This window comes from Mauremys reevesii, linkage group 11 (assembly GCF_016161935.1).
Source record: "Mauremys reevesii isolate NIE-2019 linkage group 11, ASM1616193v1, whole genome shotgun sequence".
Lineage (NCBI taxonomy): Eukaryota > Metazoa > Chordata > Testudines > Geoemydidae > Mauremys > Mauremys reevesii.
This window is the reverse complement of record NC_052633.1, coordinates 45899347-45922487: the sequence shown is the minus strand read 5'-3', so window position 1 is coordinate 45922487 and position 23141 is coordinate 45899347. Positions and strand designations below refer to the sequence as shown.

Here is a 23141-nt window from a genome sequence, read left to right as displayed (position 1 = left end):
TACCATTGACATTACCGTTATTTGGCCATGCAGAGAACTAAGGGGGAGTAGAGCTGTACAGAGTGTGGCTCTGGGGGAGATCAGAGAATGCTCAATCAGGACTCTCCACTGTAAGCAAGTGGTGTGTGGGGGGAAGATAGGGGATGGATGGGGCAGAGAGTGGGAACCTTGGGTCCCACCACACTACTCACCAGTCAGAATAGCTGGCTGAGTTCACAGGGTGGGGGAGCAAAGATGAAGTAACTTACTCCCCATCAGAGCAAAGGGAGAACTGGAGTGGAATTGTAATTCTGAGACATAATTCTTTGCCTGACCTTCTCTTGGAATGGCACAGTTGCACACTGTCCCTTGCTCTGGGCTAAGCTTAATGGCTCAATCTAGCTCAAAGTGCTTTCCAAACTATGCTCTGAGCTGCTGAGGGCCTTCAGTCTTCACAGTCAATGGAAGTTGAGGATGCTCAACTCGTCACAAGACCAGGCTCTCTGATTTTGCTTACTCATGTAGTACAGGCATTTCTGAGGTGAAATGCATCAGCTATTTAAGAGATGAGCCTAAACCTTGGAACAAAGTTCACAGCTTACACCTAGCTCCATAGCATAAGAACAGCCATATTAGGTCAGACCAATGGTCCATCTAGCCCAGCATCCTGTCTTCCAATAGTGGCCAATGTCAGGTGCTTCAGAGGGAAAGAACAGAACAAGTAATCATCAAGTGATCCAGCCTCTGTTGCCCATTCCAAGTTCTAGGCGGCTCACTTCACCCCTACTCTTGTAGAAGGTTCCCTGGGATTTTTAATATAACAATATGGCAACTCCAAAGCTATGCACTCCTTTCAGAACAAAACCTGAAGCAAGCAGAAAACCTCTGTGGTTCCAGGCTTTGGATGAAAATGAGGCTTCTTTATCTTTTACACAAACTTTTAGCCGAGGTTCAGGATCCTGAGCCTGAGATGCATGTAAACCTCAGAATGCTCAGATGGCCTCCCAATTCCCCAAGAGGTCTCCTCCCACCACAGGCCTGTGATCTTTCATTTATCTGTTGTCAGTCTTCTTGGGGCATGGCAGTGGCTTCCCATCTCCTACCAGTGTCACTATGGGCAGCTGACAGGCCTTGGAAATACCTTCTCTCCCACTTTCAGCAAGAGTGGTGGAAGACATATGCTGTCAGAATTTTATTCAGCTCTACTGTAGTCAGCCACTTCAGACTGCACCACATGGTTAATTAGGGAAACCCCAGGGATTTTCAGGGCTAACACAAGGTATGTTAATGCTGGTTTCCAGTGCCCTTTGTCTGGCCTCACTGATTTTCCCTTCAGAAGTTTATTTATTTTCTCTCCTGATGGCTCTTCTATTCCTTCACCTCCCTCTTACCAGCCTTGGCTAACCAAAGGCATTGTGGAAACATTCTTGGAGTTAAGCTGTACCTATTTTTCTTTCTCAGATGCTGGAGAATATGTAGAGACTGGTCCTGCTGAAGTGTGTCAATCATGATGCTACTCTGCTCTGTGTAGCTTTGCCTTAGTCAATGAATCACTATTTAATACATCATAATACATTAAAATCCCTTCCACTCTTCTCTAGAAAAGCTTACTGAACATATGGTTCCCAGCCCTTTTCATTTAAAGACTTTTGCAAAAGAGCAAAAGTTCCAGGCAGAAGGAACAGGGAAAAAGGAACGTGATATTTATGGGAACAGGATTGTGCCTCTAATCTTAATCAAATTATTTACTAACAATTGCATATAAAATTATTCATTAGATGCCCAGTTGTTCGTTAAAAAACCAACATCTCAGTGCATCATATTTGTGTGTGGAAGAAATAAAATGAAGAATATTAAAATCCATCTATTTTTCATTCATTCCTAAAAACTCATTACAATTTTAATTTATAGCATGCTATATAGTGAAAATCTACTGACACAAAAGCATGGTTTGGGAAATCTGTCCAATTCCTTTATTATTTGAGAGCCATTGAGCCAAATCATAGAGATTTGTATAAAATTAATGCAAGTACATACCGTTTGCCATTTGGCCTTTGATCTTTCTGCTTCAAACTTGGCAACCTCTTTTCGGTCTTGAAAAGAAACTAGCAATTTCCATATACAAAGTAGAACAATGCCAATCAGAAGGATAGCAAGAGAAACACCCAACATTATCATCGGAATGTTTGGAGGTTGTGGGCAATCTGTAGAAACAAAGCAAGCTATGAGTGTTATTTACAAGTATAGCTAACTGAAAACAGCTCAGAAGAACCTTCTGGTTTTCCTTGCTGGGTGTTGCATGTGCCTTTTCTTTCAAGTTCATGTACCTTTCCAGTCCCTGAATACAAACCCAAGAATTCAAAGTGAAACTCATTTGAAATAGTTTTAGCTGAAGCCACCATTTAGCTCAGGTTTCCATGAAATTCAAACCAGGCTTATGAAAAGGTTTGAGAAACTGGCCCAGAAGGATTATACTGCAAGGGTAAAAAGTATTCACTACGGAGGTTTCCCATTGCTCTAATACAAAATTAACTAGATACAGATTCTCTGGAGTTAAATTTGGAACACCAAAAATAAAAATCTAAAAGTGATTTTTCCAAAAGAAATGAGAAAAGTGATTGGCTTAGTGGTAGCATGAAGTCTCACAATAGTTTCACTTCTTGGATTTACGGCACTCAGGCATATTGCAGAGGGAAAGATGCTGACTAGATTGTTGGCAGTTTAGTGGATGACTACTAACACAAGGAAATAGCATCGGTGAAATGGAGAAGCTAGGGGGAAATGGCATCTCAAAAATAAAGAAAAGCAAGAAAACCCAAGATTTCTCTTGAAATGCCTCAGATGTGGGACTGGGATTTGACTCAAATAAATAAGATTAGACTTGTTTGGAAAAAGTTACAACAGAACCATTTTCCATCAGAGAATGCAGTTGTCGAAAATAAAAATGCTGGGAAATCATGTCAATTTTGCAGAAAGTTCATTTTAAAATTCAGCATGATTTCTTTATATTACAATATGTAATGTAACATTTTAAAAAAGTTATAATATCAATGAAACATTTTGATTTTGTCCAAACAAAATGTTCTGATTGATCCAAAATTATTATTTTTCTGGAATTTTCTTTCATGGAGAATTTTGAAATGTTCAGGTTTGTTCTGATTCAGAGTGAAGCCAAATTTTGAAATATCAAAATTCTGTGCAAAACAGAATTTAAATTCTTCACACAGGTCTAAATGAGATATAGAAAGACTTCCACTGTTTTCCAATGTTCACTGCCATAATGTAAACAGTATTGCTAACCTAGCTCCCACTAGAATCCATGACAAAACTCTCATTGACTTCTGTGGAGCAGGATCAGACCCCTAGAAACTACACTGAAGGTGCTTTGTCTTGGGCTTCATTGATTTGAATATACTCATAAAAATACAGACATGGTCTTGCCCACGTGAATCCAGTCAGTTCTGAGTTCTGAACAGATGTCACTTTCAGCCCTATCTTAAATGGTCATGTCCTTTCCATTCAGTGACCAAACCTCATGAATAAAGATGGAGTGAAGGTAAGCTGAAGTATTGGATAAGGAGATACTGCATCAAATCAGACACCCAGTTTTCAAACAAAAGCACCTAAGTAGGACTCGGAATAACACACTTGATTGCTCAGTTTGGCACTTCAGTGCATAAATGTTCATTATACACATCTGGGTGCTAATTACAACGGTCCAGGTGTAGGATATGTAAAGTTAGGGTACCTGTGTTTAAAAACAGGTAATAACATCTTTGAACCAGACAGAAATATTCTAGACACCTCAGTTTTGGAAATGTTTCACTTTTATTTCCATGGTGAATATAAGGTGTTACCATGCTACAGGTTCAATACTACTTTTTAAATGGCTTAAATTTTTTATTAATTTATGTTTTTGGTTCTATAAATGCTAGCTAGCAACCCTAGGTCGAATATAGACATTTTAGAATAGAAAATCAGTATTATTCTGGGATAGATTTTTTTTCTAGAATTCAACATAGGCTTGTAAAGCCCAGAGGGCATGTTCTTTTTGTCAGCTCTCAATTAAAGAATCATTTTAATATTAACCAGTATTACTCATAAAAGTCAATGAAGGTTACTATTTTATGAAATTTGCTGCTGAACCATGGTCTGATGACATTTAGAATTTGTTTCAGTTTGGCATAATTTACACAGATTTTATTTTGCATGACTATTTTGACTGATGTCATTATGCAACTCATTTTGAGAGGTCTAGTTTGAATAGTGGATGAACACATTAGCTGTTCATGCAGACTGAATTTCAGATCCATAAGTGAAAATGAGCTTTTGAGCATTCATGGTGTTCTCATCTTAGTTCACATTTGCATACATCACAAAACCACAGCATAATTGTTCCTCTGCTTCAGACAGGCCCAGAAGTGGAACTGCAGATTAAAATTTAGGTTTGTCATCAGAATTGCGTGGGGAATGCTGCAAAGCATTTGCATGCAGCATGCCTGTGATAAGCTATTTCTATCAATCCTTATCTTTAAAGAAACACAGTAAATATATTTAATAAAGAAACTATCATACAGCTATGAAAATATTTTATGATCTTGAATCTGGGGAATGCAGTTTACATGTGTATACCTTCTATCCTTATTGTAAAGCTTTGCTTCAACTAGGGTGACCACACAGCAAGTGTGAAAAATTGGGATGGGGCGGAGTGATAGGAGCCTATATAAGAAAAAGCCCCAAATATCGGGACTGTCCCTATAAAATCGGGACATCTGATCACCCTAGCTTCAACATTCTTTGGTATAAAGCTACTGTATATAATGGCACACTACTATTATTAAACAATAATATTCTTACAGGAATAGCTGATTATTTCCAGTGCAATCACTTTAATTCCTGACCCAGATACTGCAGAAACACTGCACACAGAATTAATAAAGAAGATGAGTGGCTGGAGAAATTTTCCAAACCTCAAGTTATACTGCCAGAAGGAAAGAAAGCATGTGCAGTGCTTTCCTTAATGATGTAACTAACTTTTAGAAGTGTGACACTGGGTATGTCTAGGGTTGGCATGCATCCGGTTTTCGACTGGAATGCCCAGTTGAAATGGGACCCTGGCAGCTCTGGTCAGCACCACTGACTGGGCTGTTAAAAATCTGGTTGGCGGCACAGCGGGGGCCCAGAGCTAAGGCAGGCTCCCTGCCTGCCCTAGCTCCACGCAGCTCCCAGAAGCAGCCACCAGGTCCTTGCATTCGCTGGTGCATGGGTGGCCAGGGAGGCTCTGCGTGCTGCTCCCACCCCGAGTGCTGGCTCTGCAGCTCCCAGCTGACTGGGAACCATGACCAATGGGAGCTGCAGGACCAGTGCCTGCGGGTGCAAAGGCAGCGCAAGGAGCCTCCCTGGCCACCCATGTGCCTAGGGGTCTCAGGGACCTGGTGGCCGCTTCCTGGAAGCTGCAGTAAGTGCTGCCAGGACCCCGCACCGCAACCCCCTGCCCGGAGTCCCCTTCCACGCCCAAACTCCCTCGCAGAGCCCACACCCTGCATCCCTTCCAACACTCCAACTCCCTGCCCCAGCCTGAGCCCCCTCCTGCACTTCAAACCCCTCATCCCCGGCCCAACTCCAGAGCCTGCACCCCCAGCCAGAATCTGCACCCGACCCCATACTCCAAACACCTGCCCCAGCCTGGACCTCTCTCCTGTACCCTGAACCCCACATTTCTGGCCTTACCCCCAGCCCAGAGCCCATACCCCACCCCACCCCAATCCCCTACCCCAGTCTGGAGCCCTCTCCTGCACCCCAAACCCTTAATCCCCACCCCCACCCAGAGCCCGCACTCCCAGCCGAAGCCCTCACCCCCACTCCTGCCCCAGCCTGGTGAAAGTGAGAGAGGGTGGGAGAGAGTGAATAACAGAGGGAGGTGTGGGGCCTCTGAGAAGGGGCAGGGCCTCAGGGAAGGGACAGGGAAGCGGTGTTCGGTTTTGTGCTATTAGAAAGTTGGCAACCCTAGGTGTGTCCAAACATTTATTTGACTGCCTGGAAATGTGCTATCTAATAACTGAGAAGAGGAGTGTGTTCTCTCATGTCCCACATGATTAGGATCTTTACATGAAAGATAAGCAAAGACAAATAACACAATGAATAAAGAAATATTTTAAAATGAAAGAACATACCTTAGTAAAAATGACTGAATATCTAGGGTAACTTTGTGAAAATCATTCAAAACTTGGTAATAGTGCTGTGTTAAATGTAATTACAATATGTGGACTGGGCATGATTTTAAAAATATTTGCACAAAATATAAAATATTTACTTCATCAAGTCTAGTGTAACTATTATGGATTCTTGTTAATCTATTAAATTTTTTTGTATCTATATGAATAAGATTTTACAGGTAATTTGTCATGTAATGTGATGGTATTTGGTATCATCATCATCATCTTCATAATGTTTAGTACTCCCATAGTACTTTTGAAAAACTAACTAATTAATCCTCACATGACTTCTGTGTTGTAGAGAATGAAATGTTATCCAAACTCTACAGATGAGGAAACTGAAACAGAGATAGAGTGAGTTGTCTCAAGGCCACAGAGGGAGTCAGAGCTGGATTTAGATCAGCAATGTCTCGCTCCTAGCCTTGTGCTCAGTTCACTATTCCATACTGCCTGTATTGCAAAAACGGTCATATTTCATTTCACCATCACATGAAAGAAATATTTTAGGTGGTGCTTTTCTTTGGTTAGGTAGAGAAAACTATTAACACAAGAAAATACAGTACTGTACGTAACATCTCAGTTTGCTTATCTTCCAATATGTATGGCTCGATTCTCCCATCTGTACTTTTAATTCACAATGTGCATATATTAAAAAGGTGATATTAACAACTCACCTTTCTGCTTTATGCTGTGAATGATTGTCCTTCCCTGTTCATCTGTAGCCATTAGAAATGTAGTAACACATTCATTTTCCCCTTGTAAAGAGCAGGGAATAGATTTATCCTTTGAGAAATCTGTGGAAAAAGAAGCCACCCAGTAGGTCAAATGCAATTTAACATGTAATAAAAACAGAGACTATGGATTAATGTGTGTCATGGCCTTTTCAACATATAGTAAAGTCAGGAAGAGAACTGCAGAAATATCCTAAGAATGTCCACTATATTTAACAACTTTTTCTTCCACTCTAAATGGCTTTTTGTTTTTGTTTTAGATTTTCCACTTATGTTTCAGAAGAGTACGTCCAGGTGTTGTCAATCTGCACTGACCATCAAGTGCACCTATCAATCTGCTGTAGTGTGAATTTCAATGAATTGCAAATACTTCTAAGACACTTTCCACCAGTTGTCTAGGGAATATAATAGCCCTGATTCTAGTACAAAGTAAACAATATGTTCTCTTTGGCTTAAAGCTACTGGTAGTATGTCTAGATTACGTTTCAGAAGTAGATAGTCACATATCAAACAGATACTGATACCTTTAAAAGGACTACCATTTATTCCTTCCACAATGCTGTTCCTAAAGAATACTGTGGCATGTATCGTTACAATAATAAAATATAAACTAATAACAGAAGTAGTCGTGGGATCATTGTAATGTGATTCAGCAGAAGGCAGATACAAAAATAATCCATTATGACAATCTGTCCAGTTTTACTTGCCCCTTCACTTAAAACTTTACAGGAAAACTTAATCCAGTTTTTTTTTCAAACCTTTCAGAAGTAGGGAACCTTTCATGTTGGGTTCATTCAAGAGGTAGGGAGTGGGAATGAATAGTTGTGGCAGACAGTAAATAAGAAGCAAAATGATTGGAATCTGAGAGTATATATCCAATTCCAGAAGTGCCACAATTCCAGTTCTAACATTATATAATATCTTTATGTTAAGAAAATATCCTTCATTTTTAGCAATGCCTGCTAACACATCTGTAGCTGAACATCTTTTGTTGCTTCTATTATAAACTATGGTTTCAACTATGGTTTTATGGTATAAACTATGGTTTTATACACTAACTCAGCTCTAAAAATTAGCTTTTCCTTTTAATGGATTTTTTAAAAAGCCTGTCGGTCTTTGTTATTTTTAGATAGATGTGAGAAAACTAGAAGTTTGTCAAATGGATTTTTAAAAATGAAATGTTATTGGCATTTAACGCTCTATTCACCACTCCTTCAGACAAAACTCTATGGGAGTTTGGCTGAGTAAGGAGTGCCAAATAGCGCAACCTAAACCTTTCAAACATCCAAATCACAAAAAAAGGAAACAAACAAACAAAGAAATAACTTGGCTACAATAATGGAATTTTAAAGGAAGCTATTGTACATACACAATGTCAACTTTTATTTACTATCACATACTTTCATATAATTTGGCCTTTATTTATATCATACATAGGGATGCAATGTGGCCATGTAGTCAAGTGATTATAAGAGAATCTCAGTTTTCATTTAAAAAAAATTAAGTTTCTAGCTCTCAGTACGGTAGAGAAAAGCTTGAAAAATGGGACCCAAGTGCATTCAAAAGGCTCAAGAATCAGAAGGCAAATAAAAGGAACCCCAAATTTATTACTTTTTAAAAATGCCATGACTTATACTAATCTCAGGATTTTTCAGGGCTTGACTCCAGATTTTTGATAACACTGCTTTAATTTCTTAAATTTAATTTACACTGAATATATTCATTAATCCTCCAAGGTGTCCCACTGTTTAAGTATATGAGGTCCTGGAAGAGTAAGGATAAAAAAATGTACACAGCAGTTCAGGGGTGCTGGAACTAGGGATGCTGTGGGTGTGGCTGCACTCCCTGGCTTGAAGTGGTTTCCATCATATACAGGTCTTACAGTTTTGTTCAATGGCTTTCAGCACCCCACTATTAAAACTGTTCCAACTGCACCAGTTTGATTCCTTCTGAAGTGTTTCAGCATTGTACTGGGTCAGATAGCATGCAAGGTTCATCCTAGGCAGCAGGACAGCAGGATTAGTGCCTGAGGTTTACGTTGCACTGAGATGGGACGCTGGCAGCTTTAAAGGGGTGCCTCCACTTAAATGTTCTGAATTATGCCAAAGTGGAACAAAATCACTTTTGTCAAATATATCTGCTGCTTATGCTCCTTTTAGTTCTTTCCTAATCATACTGTCCTGGGCTTTTAGAATTGCTTTATTGTGACTCATACAAACACTAAGGGAACATGTATAGACCTGATAGGATGTGTGTGCGGATCAGAGCTGGGGGAGGAGTATGGGAACACACTGAAACCTGGCTCTGCATATGCCTCAGGGATGCAGCTCAAAGCAGGCCCTGATCCTCTCCTCTGCTGGCTCTATAAGCTGGTTGAGTATGTTCCGCCTAACCCAGCTCCCTGGCTTGTAGCTCCAGACCTAGCTACATGGAGGGACAGATGCCTCCTTGACCTTTCCTCAGTTTCCTTCTGTAGCTTCTGTAGGACATATAGATTTTTGCGGCTATCTCAGCATTTTTAGAATTTTTCAATTTTTAATACTTAACATTAATTTGACAATTTCTCTTCATCCATGAAAAACAGTAACATAAAGTAGCACCTATATAAACTCAGAAACTCCAGCACCTCCACAGCTGTGTTATATTGAAACCCCGTTGGAGTGTAGGGACAAGAACATTCAAGTGAGCTTCCTGCAGAGCACTTATACATGTGATGCTAGCACTTAAAAAGTGGGAAGTGAAACTGACTTTGCACAGTGCACTGCCAAGTGCACAAAGTAGGCAATCTGAAGAAACAGAAAAAAAAGTGTATGTGTTTTTTTGTGTATTTTGGGTGTTTGTGTTTAACTGTTTCTCAATTGTAATCAGCTCAGGTTTTACCTGTAACAATTGTTAGTAAAGGAATCTTTCAGACAAAATCTATTCAGAAATTTTTAATATTCCATATAAAAATATGTTTTAAAAATATTCAGATTTCACAATGAAGCGCTCAAAAAATCAGGAAATACCCAAGCTGAGGTTGCAACCTTGCCCAGTAGCAGGACTCCTAAAATGCAACAGAACAGGGATCCCTTTGTGAATCTTACAAAATAGGCAACCCTTCTTAACTTCTTTGCCACTAACAAGGTCTGTGGGAAAAGAGTGAAGGGATTCTCAAAACCCGCTTCACTGTACTTGCCACTATGCACCTATGTTAGCCATGCATAGTGCAGTCTACCTTAGCTGCATTCTTTGGATTTGACCAAACTCCTATTGAAGTCAATGGAAGCTTTTATATTGACTTTAATGAGATTTGGATCAAACTTTTCAGAGACTAACAAACACTCCTCGCACAGATACGTACACACTATATATAATTTCAAAGGGCTAGAACTTGTTAAGTTAAAGCCAACAAGTATGATTATTTATCACAGTAGCACCTAGATGCCTCAGTCAGGATTGAGGCCCCATAGTACTAACCACTGTACAAACAGATTAAAAGATGGTCCCTGCCTCAAAGATCTTACAGTCTAAATATAGGATGAAATGCGACAAATATGTATAACTAACAATGAATAAGAAGCTGGGGGAGGAAGAACAAGGGTAACAGTGACAAGATTATGCAGTTACATAGGGCAAGTAATGCACAACTGGATGAATTCTCATTGCATTGCTGATCTTCTGTTGTTGTTGGAACCTCTGATTATTTTTTTCTTTTAAGTATTAATTTTCTCCAGACCACTTAAAGTCACTCCTCATTGAGGGCTATTTCCATGCCCAAATCAATCACTCCACCCACCACTCTGAACCATTTTGGATCAGGCATAGAGCTGTTCAAATAAAGTTTGCAATAATTATTTTATTTGTGGAAACTATCATGCAGTTTTTTCTACAGCAGTTGATACTACTGTTATGAACAAAATTAAAGTCTACAGTAGCTGAAGATTATGGTCAGGGAAGGGAAGAATTTGAAAGAGGCTCAAGTGGAAAACACACAAATATACAGACAATGCAATGGGCTAGTCCCAGTTTTCAGTAGTATTGTGGATACCTTAAATAGAATGCTCTATGTATCCTTGGCTACAAAGATCTGCCATTCAATGATAGCTTTTTGAAAATTTGTACTAAGAATACGATACCAAAAACTGTATGGAAGGTACTCAGATACCAAATAACCATGCTACCCACCGTCTTCTAAATAACTATCCAAACAAACGTGTTCTTTCAATTTATTATTTTTACTTGTATGTTTTTTGAGAATTTTTGCCATAAATATATACTACTTATTGTACTTTTATCATTTATTTTTTTTATTTATAATTGGAGATATACCAATCTCCTAGAACTGGAAGGGACCTTGAAAGATCATTGAGTCCAGCCCCCTGCCTTTACTAGCAGGACCAATTTTTGCTCCCAGACCCCTAAAAGCGGCCTCCTTGAGGATTGAACCTACAACCGTGGGTTTAGCAGGCCAATGCTCAAACCACTGAGCTATTTCTCCCCCCTATAAACTATAGGAACTTATTTGGATTTATAGATTAGTATCACCCAAAGAAATTTATCATTTGAACAATGATTAATTGCTTTTATGAACTTATTTTCAGTTTATAGAATTCCATATGTTCATGAATATATACCATGTATATTAATCATTGTAACTTATTGTTAAGTTCTGGAATACAATGTTGCCATCACTGCCCCCAAAGATAAATTCTTACAATTTTTGTACGTTGTATTTGATATCTGTAACAGAAACCACAAAATACAACTGTGCTGAAGCTCTTCTCACAAAGGATGCAAATATCACTGGATTGCTGCTATTTGTGATCCTGTGGATAAATTCCCAGTGGTTTAGTGCAAACAATCGCAAGATGTGCATACAGCATTCAGCATTGTTGTCCTAATTATTATATTTGCCTGATCTAGAGGTGAAGTCATATCTGTGATATGTTTACAGCGTAGTGATTGTGCTGCCTTGCCTCAGAATTACAATATTTCATCGTATTAGCTGCCACTGGAAGTAATTACAGATTGTCTACATAACTATATGCAGGCCCCTCCCTTTTTTTCTGTTTATAAAAAGCAATGATATTGCTTAGCGGTCTTGTTTAAAGTTTTATTTCTTTGTCTATGAGGGTAATATTTTATTCAAGGTCAATTTCTGTCTTGGAAGTTCTCATGGACTTCAAAGGGGTCACTGCATGTGCATCTGAGGGCAGCAATCATAATGAAACTTATGGGCTGGGTGTAATTTTACACCCAGATGCTTTTGTTAGGATACTGCTTTCATTGGGAGTTTGTATTAGTGCACGTAAGACTAAAATTCAGCCATAGGTGGATTATAGTTTTCAAAAGTTGGTTAGGAAACTAGGTGTATAGTGGTGAGTTAATTAACCTGAAGGAATAAAAAGGATGTTTCTCAGTGCAGTACTGTATATGTAGATAGATAGTGATTGGGTCAAATAACCAGTATAATTTTTAAGCCAATCCCATGGGGACATAATGATGTATGTACTTCAGTAATTTTCAGATATTTTATACACTTTTATGTAAAACTAATGAAAAATGAAGCTATGAATAAGGCAGACAGCAAAAGGCAGTTAAATAAAAGATGTACAAACCTTCTGCACTGTTGACAGTTGCGTCAACTAATCTACATTTTTCATTGCATTCTGCCTGTGACTGGACATCAGAAGCCAAGTGACATTCTATGCAACTCCTGTGAAAAATAATTCAAAAGCTCATCAATCTCTGTCTGTTACAAAGCACAAATATAAAGGAGAATATATATGCTGTCTACTTTTTAAAAAGAAGCCAACAAAAGGTCTTGTGCTATAGATACAGTAGTTCTCAGAAATGTGATATGTATTGCCTCAAAAAAACCCTGAATAAAGGTACTGTAGTTAAGTACTCTTTTGCCCTCTTTCTCTCTAAGCTCTTGTTAGTTACCAGACAGAACCCCAGGCAACATTATTCATGTATGTCTGATAAAGAAATGGGTTACTCATACATAGCATTCATTTTTATAGATAAAGGTTCTGAATTAAGCCTATACTAAATACTTGTCAGAATAATGGCTACCAAATGGACTAATATTTGATACTGACTTCAGTGTGAGGAGGCTGAGAATCTAATATAAATCTCCCTGTGTTTAAAATCTCTTAAATAGTGTGTTATATTTACAAAGTGACTAAAAACATGCTCAGGTATCTTAACAGATGTCTCTCAAATATGATTCACTTGTCTCAGGAGCAACTAACACAGATGCTAATTAAGCTGATGCAAGTTATTGGCAAAGTAACTTCAAAATATCTTATTTACTTTATTTTATTTACTTGTACAATTACTGGAATATTTAAAAACAAACTCGGGGTCTGATCCAACTCCCACTGAAGTCAATAGAAAGTCTCCCAGTGATTCAATGGGAGCTGGAGCGGGTCTAGAGTCTGCTAGTGGAATAAAGAAAATACATAAATGAAGTTCACATAAGAAAATTGTTGTTGCAAAGTATATTGGAACAATTCTAGGTTTAAAGCATTGACTGGATTCAGAGGCTGAGACTCTGAGAAGAATAACTCTGTAGGACTGACTGACTGTTTAAAAAGAAACTGGCCATCACAGTTGTTGCATTGAATTACATCCCTCTATGTGAATAATGCTGAGGGTACTGTGATTGTTTTCATGAGATGAGGGTGACCTTATCATTCACAAGTGAAGCAGTGAATAGAATACATGAGTGGGTAATGGGATAGTCCCTATCAAATGTAGATACATTCAGTGTTGATGGTGTTTTTGTCATATTTGCCATGTTTCTCAAACTACTGCCCTCACTTTCTCAGCTGCCTACCCATGTCTCTCAGTCCCCTCTGACCTGGTCTCTTAACTTAGCCATGTCCTCCAATCTTCTCTCTCTTGGCTTTTCCAGCCATATGTTTCAGCTGTTATGGCAGTGACAAAGAAAGAGGCGAGATGGAAAAGGTCTGACAAATGGATGATGTGGAATATATTTTTAATATGCTAACTCAATGCTCATCAGATAACTAAATATCTCCTATTAGTCTGCTGAATTAGTCAGAGTATAAACAGATCAATATATTTACTGCATAATGTACTTATACTCAAGCGCTACGTTTACTCAAAATATTATGCACTTAGCCTATGCATGTGAGTCTTGAGCAAACTGTATTGGCCTTTTGGGACCTGATCCACTAGTTGTACAGAGCCATGGTAGTATAAATTACACATCATGGAACTGGTTCCTTTCTCATTTACAATGCTATATTGAGAATAAGGCAACGGAATTCCAAAGGGGTAAAGACAGTGTGGGAGAAGAAGCAAGCCTCAGGTATAAATCAATATAAGTAGCAGAGTAGAGATACTTTAACATACCTTGCACTGATTCAGCATTCTGTGAACATGCAAATGTACTTTGCACCAATTCGGTATTCAATGGAGAGCAATTCAAGCACCTTGCCTACTTGGGCAGTTGTGTCTACTTATATCAAGGCTGAATTTATCCTCGGATGATTTGGTGATAGTGCACGCATACAAATGTGTGTGTTTAGAGGATCTGCTTTTCTTACCCTCTTTTAAAATGCTTTTACTGGTATACCCTCGCATGCAAGCTTCACTTCTTTTACATATCTCAATGAAGGTGAAATCAGTGCCTCTTTGCCACCTATGATCAGTCTCAGATCAGCTTATACCTGATGCATAACTTACTCCACTGCTTTTATCTCCACTGACCTCACCCAGACATTCCTATGACAACTGCACCTGCTTAATCCATGCTCCATTTAGCTGAATTTGGTATTTGAGTTGCTGTATGTGTGTAAATCTGGTGTAGCTTCTGAAAGCAGAACTTGGCCTTATGAATCCGTAGCCATAAATAAACTAACAGTCACGTTGCAAACTTTATTATATGTTCCTTCCCTATCTGTTTTTCTTTCTGTGACATTGGTGGTGTTGTTCTGTTCCATGAACAGATATCAGTATTGCTCAGCTGAATTCATTGTAGGGCTTCTTTGTACAACCAAGTGGCAGAAGTGGAAATGTGACATGGTGCTCTGTGCCAGCTGAAACTAGGGGAAGTATTTTCCCTCAAGTTCATTTTGAGATCTAGCGGATCAATGCTGGAAATGTTTGGTTTCTGCATGATTAGATCGCATAGAAGAAGCAGATAAGCCCTTAGGTTCTAGGACCAACACTCAGGAAAAATGTGTCAGGAATAGCACCCCAGATCTATTACTATACTGCACACATCTGAATGAAGCAGAAAATACAAACATGGTAAAAACAATACCTTACCGTTTGGAATTACAAGGATCACCACATGTAGGGCATCTTTCACATGTGCTACCAGAGGCCCCGGGATTTGTGCAAACACATGTTCCACAAATGCATTCACCTCTTCCACTGCACAGTATTCCATCCTCAGAAACACAGGAGTTAGTGTCAGTTGTGCAGTTACAATATTCACCAGTCCATCCCCTGTGGCATACACATTCACCACAGTCACAATCACCATTACCTAGAAAAGTAATGGTTATCTTGCCAGGTTAGTGTTTTCATTTGAAAGTGACAGAAGAAGTCATTACAAGCATTCTATTTCAGAATGCACATTTTCATTACTACCAGCACCTCTCATATTTTAAAAAAAACCACCCTTTTCAATGTATAGTTAAACATAAAGGGCCTGATTCTCATCTCACTTAAACTAGTGAAATTCTATTTCCTTTAATAGAGTCACTCCTGATATATGTGGGTGGGAGATAAGACTCGATCCTCATGGGCCAAATTGTCTTTTCATTGACACTGGGATAACTCCAACCTACCTGATTCACTACTGTGCTCCTCCAGAGAGATGTCAGTTGAACTCTATTCCCATTGTTTTTAATGGACTTGCTCTGGATTTACAGCAGAATTTAGTCCAGAAGACGAAAATAAATATAAAGGGCCTGATTCTTACTTCACTGACACTGGTGTAAATCAAGAGCAATTCCACTTATATCATTGGCGTTACTGGTATAAAACCAGCGTGAGATCTGAATCAGGCTCAAAGTGATTAAATACTTGGATAATGGGCATACTTGAATAATTATAAAACAGAGAAATGGTACAGTTTTGGGGACAGATCTGGAAATGACAAAATGAGAGACACGCAGCCTGGTGGTTAAGGCATTCACCTGAGATGTGGGAGAGACAGGAACTTGTCCTAACCACTGGGGTACAGTCCCTCATTCTCTCTGGTCCAGTTAATATTTAATTATTTATTTGTAGAAAATGGAATAGCTCCAACAGGAAAGATTGAGACACTGCTGCTATAGCATCGCAATTAGGGCACTCACCTAGCATGTGGGAGACCCACAAGCTGGGACTCTCACATGCCAGGTGAGTGTCCTAACCACTGGGCTATGGGGTATTCTGGGGCAGGAAGGGATCTCTCTCTCTCTTTCATTTTTTTCAGAAATTTTTGAAAGGTTCTGGTTTCATGCCAACGTGGAATGAAAATAAATGTCAAAACCTTGAAATTAACTCACATCTGGGAATACACCTATAATGAAGGTTACATCTACATAAAGGGTTATAATATAGATTTTAAAAATAGTTTAAGGTGGACATACCTCCACATTGCAATCCTTTAAATCTCACGCAAGAGAAATTGTCACATTCACAGTATGGCCCATAAATATTTCCGTACACTGAGAAATGGCAAATACACTGGCCACAGTAACAGTCGCCTCTCCCGCTGCAGGAGCTCTGCTCTGGAGACCTTTTACAGGAATTTGTGCTCAGGGAATTTTCATTACATTCACAATAAGGACCCATGTAGCCAGGGTTGCAGGCACACACACCACACTCAAAAGAGCCCTTTCCTTTGCTGCATTTGGAACTGTTCATCTCAGCCTCTTTCTGACAGTTACAGCTGCATTCCAGCTGAATATCAATTTCCAGGGCATCACTCAGGCCCACAGGCTTTATTACAATCTGCCTCCGCCTTTTCTCACAGGTAGGTAGGCTTACTGTCATGTTGAAAGAGACCTGGAAAAGAAAATATATTAACCATTCATGGCTGCAGCACACGAAATGCAACGAATATTCTGGAAATATAACGCACAGCCAAGAGCAAGAATTTATTAGGTATTGCCTAATAACTCTCAATTTGTTTGGAAGAGATTTACTAAATAAAGGAAGCAAGATTTCTGCCTTGGTGTTCTAAAAATCTCTCTCAGTTTTACAGGAATTAATGTCATTTGAGAATCTGTTATCTACTTACTGTCTCTCCTACTTTTATATGGGAACATTTCCTCTGGTGCGGAAAAATGGTACCATTGTTACAGATTGCCGTGAAAGAGAGATTGAGTCCTTCTGTGTCTCCTAACACCTCCAGCTCCACTTCAGATCGTAGCTCCTTAAAGAAAAGGAACACGATGGATGGGATGGTTGCTAATGCTCCACATCTTTGTGACATATATTGGAAAAACTCAACCTTATCTATGCAGTAAAGAATTCTGAATTTTGATACATACTTCTTTCTTGCAAGAAAAATGGAAGATGAACAAAGTATTGCTTTTTAGGCTAACATCAACAGCCTTATCAGTGGAATATCTGATACCAGAGCGACCATATCCTGCACTTGTAGGGGAATGTACTTAATGCTTTAATAAGTCTTCTTTCATTTCTAAGTACTCCGCTCCCTTCTGTAGGTTTTAATTTAGCCATGGCCTTACTGAGGAATTTATATGATCACTTTGCTAACACTGTAGCTTTCCTTGTTTAACATGTAACCTTACAGTCTTTGCTCAGGCATGACACCCATTGACTTCAGTTTTGTCTGAGAATGGCCAGAGAAAAGACTCCAGGATTTGGCATTATCTTTCCAGTATCAGAGCCAGCCCTAATCCTCTGGCTCTCGCTCACTCCATTGTGTAAATCTAAGTCTCTTCTTCTTCCTGTTTTCTTCTGTTCTCCAGATGGAAACTCTTTCAGTTTATGAGCTTTTGCTTGGATTTCAAAACGGGTTCAGTAATGCCAGAAATCATGCTATTATTGCTTAAGGAAGAGATACTCTTCATGTTGCTGCCTGCACTCCCTCACACTCTGCTTTCTGAGTTTCATTCTTAAATGTTTTTGTATTACACTTTTGACAATATACTGAGACTTGATCTAAAGCTCACTGAAGACTGCGGCAAGATGGACTCCTGTGGACTTTAATGGGCTAATTCAATCAATAGTGTGCATCAGGCTAAACCTCAGATACATAATCCGTTTGATGGGAAATTATGCTTAAGGGATTTAGGAGCACAAGTCCCACTGACTTCCAATGGGATTTGTGTTTCTAAGTACCTTAGATGCTTTTGAAAATGTCCATTTTTTCTTAATTTCCTTGGAGATTCTTAGGTGAGTCATCCCAATGAATGGGACCACTCACTTGAGTAAAGATTTGCAGGACTAGGTGCAATGGGCATTAGCTGAAACTGCAAGTGGAATATGTATAAACTTGCATAACTGTCTCATTTGTATAAGCTTTGGATTCTCTACATGATCTGTTTGTCTACTTCATTTTAATTGTGTCTTTCCATCTGAAAAACCTCACTGAAGTATTATTTTAATAAGATAAAGGATAGCAGCCCAGCAAGATGTTTAAATAGTCATTTAGCTCCAAATCCACTCTACAGCACACAGTTTGAGCAACAAGGCTGTGCAGTGAGGATCAAGTTGGGGAGCTGGATGGGATGCAATCTCTCCCTCCTCGCTGCTACGCCAGCCACAGGCTGAAGTAGCCTCTCTGCTGCCTGAATCTCCCTCTGAAGAGGGAAGATGGGCACTTCCTCTGGCTCTGCTGTTCCCCAGCCTTCTCTGTTTGGAAGTAAAAAGGAACCTCCTTAGAGAGCTCTAATTCAGATGGCAGGGTCTGTGCAATCCGTGTGTGGCAACCCCAAATCCTGCCCCCTCTCCAGGCAGTGAACGATATAGTTTCTGCTGCCACCAAGGTCTTGTGTGCCCATATAGGGAGGGGACAGGGATTTACCCCTTAGTGAAAGTGACATTATTGCCAGCCCCAGAAAATCATGAGATTTGCTTAAAAATCATGAGACTAAAAATTGTGTTCTTTTGATTTGCCATCTGGTGTGGGGCTGTTTAGGGTCACATGGTCAAGCTTTTCTCCGCAGCCATGAAGGCAAGAAAATTCCTTAAAAAAAAAAAAGCAGAGGTTCTCACACAGTAATTGATTCCAGCAGCTGGGGGGTCTAACAAAAGCATCAGCTACCATGAGAATGATGCTAAAATAAGGAGAGTTGGCAATGCAGACTTTATAAGATGTACCACACAATAGTCTGGTTTTCAACTCCTCACTCCATCAGCTGGATTGGAGGTCCAGGGCTGGAATTGAGGTGCAGCACTGCAAAACTATTTAAAAGTGAAATTGTAATAGTAAGTACAAATTAAATGCTGCTGTGCATAAGCCCATCATCCTTTTGGTCAGATGGATGGGATAGATCTTTATCACCACGTCTCCATTTTCTATTTGTGAAATGTTTTTTTTAAATTAAAAATATGTATCACCTTCAGCTGGAAATGAATGGAAATCCAGGGTCAAACTCCACCCTGTTTTCGCTTCCATGACTTCAAGAAGACGACTCAAATCTAGTGGGTTACGTGGGCATAACTGGAAGCAGAATCTGGCTCCCAAGTACATTAAACGTTCCTGCAGAAGCACTTTTAACTCAAAGATTTCCTGAATGAAACAGGCATCAGCAGTGTTACAAACTTGAGCCTTTGCCAGCAGCTCCCCCGATCAAAACTGGTACCTGATCTGTTTAAAATATTATTCCTTCAATCTTTATTACCCTGTAAGCCAAAAGGGACTTGGCTGCTGGAGAGAATGGAATTCTTTGTATTTTTAAGAATGCTGGAATAACTTGGGAATCAACAGGCTTGATTTCAGATATAATGCAACTTGAATGAGTGCTTTGAAGATACAAAGCTAATACAGAATTTAACCTTTGTCAAAGCAAGTCGCGGCATGCTTACTGGAGACTATGAATCACACTGTGGAGGGGGGCACGGGGAAATATGAGAACATTTTACAACAAATATTTTGACAGCTCATAGTTTCCTAATTTGCTTACTCCCACTGAAGATTTTAGAGGCCAATACATCTGTGAGTTATATTAATAATAACTTGAGTTTCTATAGTGCAAGTCATATAAAGAACATAAAGCATTTTAGAAACATTCAACATTTAACCTAACACTATCCTTCTGAGGTAGGTAATTATTATTATTCCTAGTTTACAGATGGGGAAACTGAGGCAGAGAGGGACAATGCAAGGTGACACAAAAGTGTGGCAGAGCTGGAACTAGAACCTAGAATTCCTAAGTCCGAATCATGTGATTTTTAACAAGTCCACCTTTATTCCCACCACAATTTCAGCTTTTCTACACTCCCACCAAATATAAGGAAATGATATTTCATTCAGTGAGGCATCACTTCATTTTTATTTAAAATATTCTACAAAATAAATATTACCCTCAAGGAGGTGGGAAGGAGGATTTTCTTAGTGTTTGTATTAACTTGCTTTTTGTGCTTAAAAGAGTTTCAGACACGAACTAATGGAATAATTAACCTTTAACATTAATAAAATGGGCATGAATAAATTCTGAAAGTCTCTCAGCCAGGGGGCGTTGATTCATATGTGGCACCGTAGGTATCTACATGAAGCTCTCCTTGGCACTCCTCTCACTCTCTGCCCTGTACTTTTCAAACTAGCCAAACTATTTGTGGAGTGCTGAGCAATGTGTGGGAGCAGCCAGGATCCATTTCCCAGCTTCACCTCTCTTGCAGATAGTAAGTAAAAGTGGCTTTTAATCCATTAAAGGTGGAGTAACAGTAGCTATGTCCTAAAATTCCATCCTCAATTAACCCTAACAGAAGGCATTTAACCTTAGTCCTATGTTAAAATCCAGAGGTGGAATCCTGGCTCCACTGGAAGTTTTACCATTGACCTCAATGGGGCCAGGATTTCACCCCAGGTCTATTACAATAGTAGTCCCTTGATTGATTGATTTTAAAGTGCATTGTCATATTTATTTTTTTACTTTATAGAAAATCTGTTGGTGTTTATTAGAAAACCCATAGTATAAAAAGCTATTACAATTAATTATAAAAGATTAATATTTGCATTATAAAAGATTTCACAATTTGTGTTTTTTTTTCTTTTTTTGTTGAACATATTAGAGATATGATATAAATAAAGGATGTGAGAATAAAAAAGCATGGGAAATGATCATTACAAAGAGGGTTTTTTTAAAATGTAGTAATTGCTAGAGTACATGCTTGTAATAAAGAAAAGTGAAGTAAAGAAAAAAAACCCAGGGACTAGGACCCTCAATATATTACTGTAAATGTACTAGAGAGATTCCCCTAACCTCCAAGAGCAAGGCAACCAGGATCTATTTTATAAACAAGGCTCTGAAAGGCAGCACCAGGTTTATGTCCCTATTTGTATTTCCCCCACATAATCTTAAACACATTCAAATCTTTTTTTCCTGCCTATATTTTGTCCTTTAAAAACATTAGAACAACCTCACAGCGGCACCACCACCTAGCTAAAGCAGAGAATAGCATTCTTAGTGCATTGCTTTCCAATATTACTGCAAAACAGTGTGATGAATATGCTCAAACAACATTTGAACTTGCATGTTCTTTTTTTCAGGAGCGACGGAAAGTTTCTATAATGCGGGGCATCTGTGCACAACTGATGTGCTTATTGTAAACAATGCAAAAACAAAGCCAAAGGCATTTGTTTTCACCAAATCACAATTTAATATCTGAGAATAGCAGACATGCAAAAGGAGAAGTATATTATAAATATACCTTATATGCATCAATGATTAATTGGAGAATATTTCCAGAATCTTTCTGAAGTTGTCCAACAGTAGCTCCAGGAATAAGTTTGGCATAATTCTGGAAAGAACAAGTATAAAATATAGACTTGAGCTGTTAACAATAATTTGAAAGCATAATTGGTAATAGGTGGTATGGTCCATCTTACTGGCAACCTCCTCCACCACCCAAGCCCATAACTACCAATCTAAAGAATTATGAGTAGGATTTTCAAAAGCACTTAAGTGACTTCAGAGCAAGCACAAGTCCTGTTGGAAGTCAGTGGAGGAGCACAAGTCACTTAGGAGTTTTTGAAAATCTCACCCTATAGTGTTCTCCAATTAAATTGAAAATATACTCTCAACAGTTCTATTTGTTTTTAATAAAAATAATCAGAGCCTGATTCTGCTATTCTTACTACTATTGTAATGTTGTTCCCATGGGCCCTATATGCATTTGTTTAAGAAACTGTATTTTTCTGAGGCAGGAACATGTTAACTAGCATATAGTGTACTATGCACTAGGGGTCAGCAATGAAGGGGCCATAAGGCCTCAATAAGAATGAGACTGGTGAGCCTGGAACATAGGCTCTGAACTATTTGCTGCTGTTTTTTGACTGGAATAGAAATACCACACGTTAATCAATGGTTAGTTATAATTCAGGAAGGATGCCTGACTAGTGCCATGACTATATGCTGGTTTTGTGTAAACAAAATTGTGGTCATTTAATGTCCAGTCTCACCTTCGTGCTGTCATTGTAGCATGACACTCAGCAGCTAGTTGTTAGAACTAGTAGCTAATATTAATCTCAGCTGGTGGTTACTACAGTGTATTTAGGGCTTGAACCAATGCCTATTGAAGTCATTAGAGATAATGAAATGGGCAGTTAAAAGAGAAAATTGGTAACATGATAAACTCTGCAGAAGAAAGCTGCTGTTATAATGCTGATTTTTTAAACATTAAAAACATTTGAAAAAATCAATGAAGATGGACAATTTGATTCCCTTAAATCCCTCTTATACTTTGCACTTCCATCAGTATTATGCTTACTTGAAATATTATGTATGAAATACCTACCATTCATTACATTACTAAAGTGCTATTTTAAATCAGCAGGATTAAACACATTTTATGTTACAACAGGCGATTTGGCATGCCTGACTCCTGGGAATTATAGCACTCCGTCTTTGAAAGATTGTTCTTAGAATGTAGAACTGCATTTTGTAAACATGGGCGTTATGCAGGCTGATTATAAATGAGAGTTGGAGAGTTTGGAATCTAAAATATCACTGCCTTTTATCTGGGGCATGCAAAACAAACTGCAGGAACATACTGGGCTTAGGGCCAC

The 23141-nt window shown here is 38.9% G+C and overlaps 1 protein-coding gene across 4 annotated transcripts in view; it reads right to left on the bottom strand.

The window, feature by feature from the left end:
- ITGB6 (integrin subunit beta 6) overlaps positions 1–23141 on the bottom strand; it is a 47914-nt gene that overhangs the window by 3777 nt on the left and 20996 nt on the right. For 3 of the 4 annotated variants that reach the window (XM_039495858.1, XM_039495859.1, XM_039495861.1), the window contains 7 exons: positions 21785–21874; positions 17181–17315; positions 16528–16945; positions 15212–15434; positions 12526–12623; positions 6869–6988; positions 2017–2183 (listed from right to left, as the gene is read on the bottom strand). In XM_039495858.1, coding sequence (XP_039351792.1) covers positions 2017–2183; positions 6869–6988; positions 12526–12623; positions 15212–15434; positions 16528–16945; positions 17181–17315; positions 21785–21874 — 1251 coding nt within the window. Of the gene's footprint in view, positions 1–2016; positions 2184–6868; positions 6989–11603; positions 11734–12525; positions 12624–15211; positions 15435–16527; positions 16946–17180; positions 17316–21784; positions 21875–23141 lie in introns of those variants that run through there. The other variant, XM_039495860.1, reaches the window with a different exon arrangement.